At 38.2% G+C, this 2,595-nt stretch overlaps 1 protein-coding gene across 1 annotated transcript in view; it reads right to left on the bottom strand.

The window, feature by feature from the left end:
- The window catches only part of LOC100185898 (neuroplastin), a 6,430-nt gene that overhangs the window by 2,698 nt on the left and 1,137 nt on the right, over positions 1–2,595 (bottom strand). Inside the window, exon 3 of the mRNA XM_009862878.3 lies at positions 578–717. Coding sequence (XP_009861180.1) covers positions 578–717 — 140 coding nt within the window. The remainder of the gene's footprint in view (positions 1–577; positions 718–2,595) is intronic.

Genomic DNA, 2,595 nt, shown 5'->3' with positions numbered 1-2,595 from the left:
ACACGCGATATACTGGTAAAAGTGGGGTTGCGAAAATATTAATAAAAAACTAGTGGCGGTATTACCGCAATTTTTTAATATGTTCTGCATGTTGCTATACATCAACGTGTGTCAAAATTTTCTTAATTTTATTAGCGATTTTTTTATTTTATCGCGTGTCAATTCGTCTTGTGCTCGCTGGTGAAAACATTAAAGACTCGAGGGAAATGACAAACAACACTCTAGCACTTTCACGGCCGACTTTAGCTACACTAACTATTCCAGGCTTAATTTCCAAGAAGATTCACGAACTTTCTCATTCTTCCGTCGGAACAACGAAGAAGCTTTTTACCACATTAAAATATATATTAGGTTTTTCCTGTTAGAATGTCTTTGTTATGATTGGTGCGTTTTGCCAAGTGTTTGGGAGAGGAGATATTGTGTAAAAAGGGACAAGTCAAATAAAGTGGTGACAAACAACAAAATATTCTATACTTTCTCTTGTTAACATATCATGACAGCACCGGGTTTAATAAACTGTCATAACAGCACCCTGTTTTTATCTGCTATTATAAATTAATAGGGTAAATATACATACTTCATGGCCATAGGATTTGATGAGCCAAGTAAAGTCTGGCAATGGATAAGATGGTGATGTGCAGGTAATAGATTTGTCGACATCACCAGTAATAAAAGTAATGGAGTGACCTTTATGGAGAATTGTTGGTTCGATGAGATCTGAATTTTTAATATAAGATTATAAAAAATATTAGGATTATAGCAATGTAATTTAAATACCTGGCAAGGCAGAAAAACAAAAAACATGGGTGTTCCATATCACAGATTTTGTTCTAGTTACCAGCATACATGCAACTTTAAGGGCAATTACATTATTTTATGTATGGCTAACTATTTATAGAACCCACAAAGGCCCACGTGTTAAAAAGTTTTAAGTGGTCATTGTTTTTTCCCAGAAAACACAAGCAGTACTTTAGTGCAAGCAATCGAGCCTAAAAACCATATCATTCGAAAATGTAATAAAATTAAAGAAATGTTTCGAATAAATTTTTTTTTTTCCGATGAGTTAGCCATTCTCCCTTTCTGTCAGTGAGCTTTTTAAATCGAGGCGTTGCTTTACGCGCTTACGAAGTAATGTTTGGCAAACTATACTTGAATGCCTGTAGGCTAAATAATCAAGAAAACAATAGCTACTATGACGCAAATAATCAACGTGTGAATTGTTATTATGTCGTAACATTGGCGTAGAGTTTTGCAATTGCGTGGGAGTGTGGCAAACACGCAAACACAATTTAATTCGGATGTATCTTAACGCAATAGTTAGACCTTCTACGCGGCAGAAACACGCAATGTAACATCGTTTAATTTGCAAGTGTAATATCGCTCGATATTTTAGTAGCCTGGACTTTATTTACTTGGTCGGCAGCGTAACAAATCGTATAATGTTAACGTAAGTTACCTATTCGTGCAGTTCTGACGTAACAAATAGTTTATTTTATCATAAATCCCGCATTTATACAGCCAAGAGACATTTGCAATTGTGACGTAACATAACTAGCTATTTCGCAATAATAGGAATTGTGACGAATGCGTATTACGTGAGAAATTTAAACCATTATTTCGACACGTGTATGTTCGGGAATTACTTGCAAACACAGGCATTCTTAAACCGCCACTAATGCGCCGTATTTGTATCAGGAAAGCTGTTTTTTTTTATGAGCAAAAAAACGCTTTGTGTGTGTTGCAAGTTGAAATAGTCGCGGTCATCTGGCTTAAATCGGAAAAAACGAAACTAAATTGAACTTTTTTAATTATCAAGACTGAAACGAGGGCTAACTTAACTTAGCTTTATTCAAATAGAATCAAAGTATGCTGAAACACAAAACATAGGTTTTACAAATATTAACAACATAACGACGAGTAATATATAGCCTAACAAGTCTTAAACCGCCGAACTAAGAATACTGTGAACTGAGAGGAAGGGAGTCGCTTATAAGGATCGCTGATTACAGACGTTGATTACGAAGGAATGTTAAAGGAAACGAGGATTAGTATTGAAAAGAATTCGCGGTATTTCGACATAGAAATAGTAAAACAAAACACACATTACAATCTCCCGTTCTAAAAAAACAAAACATACAAGGTAAGATACCGGAGGATTTAATTATTTTGTCCACTCGCCATAACGAGCAGGAGGGCGGCGTTGACGTGTAGATCTGCGAAGATGAACGTGTCGTTCGTTGTCTTCGGAGTTATCCGGTTCCGGAGGAGTCTCCACGCGAAAATTATTAGCATCGGAGGGCATGACGGGGGTTTCCTCTACCTCGTTTCTTCCATCTTCGGGGTACCCTGGCGTAGGAGGCGGGAATACTTCATTCGGTGATTCTGGAGAACCCGGGCACGGTGCAAGATCCGAAGTAGACACCGTACTTTCCCGGCCATCCGAGTGTCTCACGTGAGCATACGAGGGGTTGGCTTCTAGAAGTGTAACCGGGTCTACCAAAGGCTGCCCTTTTGTTCGTACGAAGCGCCGCATTAATACGAACCCCCCTTTCATCAAACAGGATGGCATCGCAGTCCCGGTCATGGCACGTCTGG

This window comes from Ciona intestinalis, unplaced genomic scaffold (genome assembly GCF_000224145.3).
Source record: "Ciona intestinalis unplaced genomic scaffold, KH HT000055.2, whole genome shotgun sequence".
Taxonomy (NCBI): Eukaryota; Metazoa; Chordata; class Ascidiacea; order Phlebobranchia; family Cionidae; genus Ciona; species Ciona intestinalis.
Note: the sequence above shows the minus strand (reverse complement) of the source record. Positions and strands in the feature narration are given on the sequence as shown.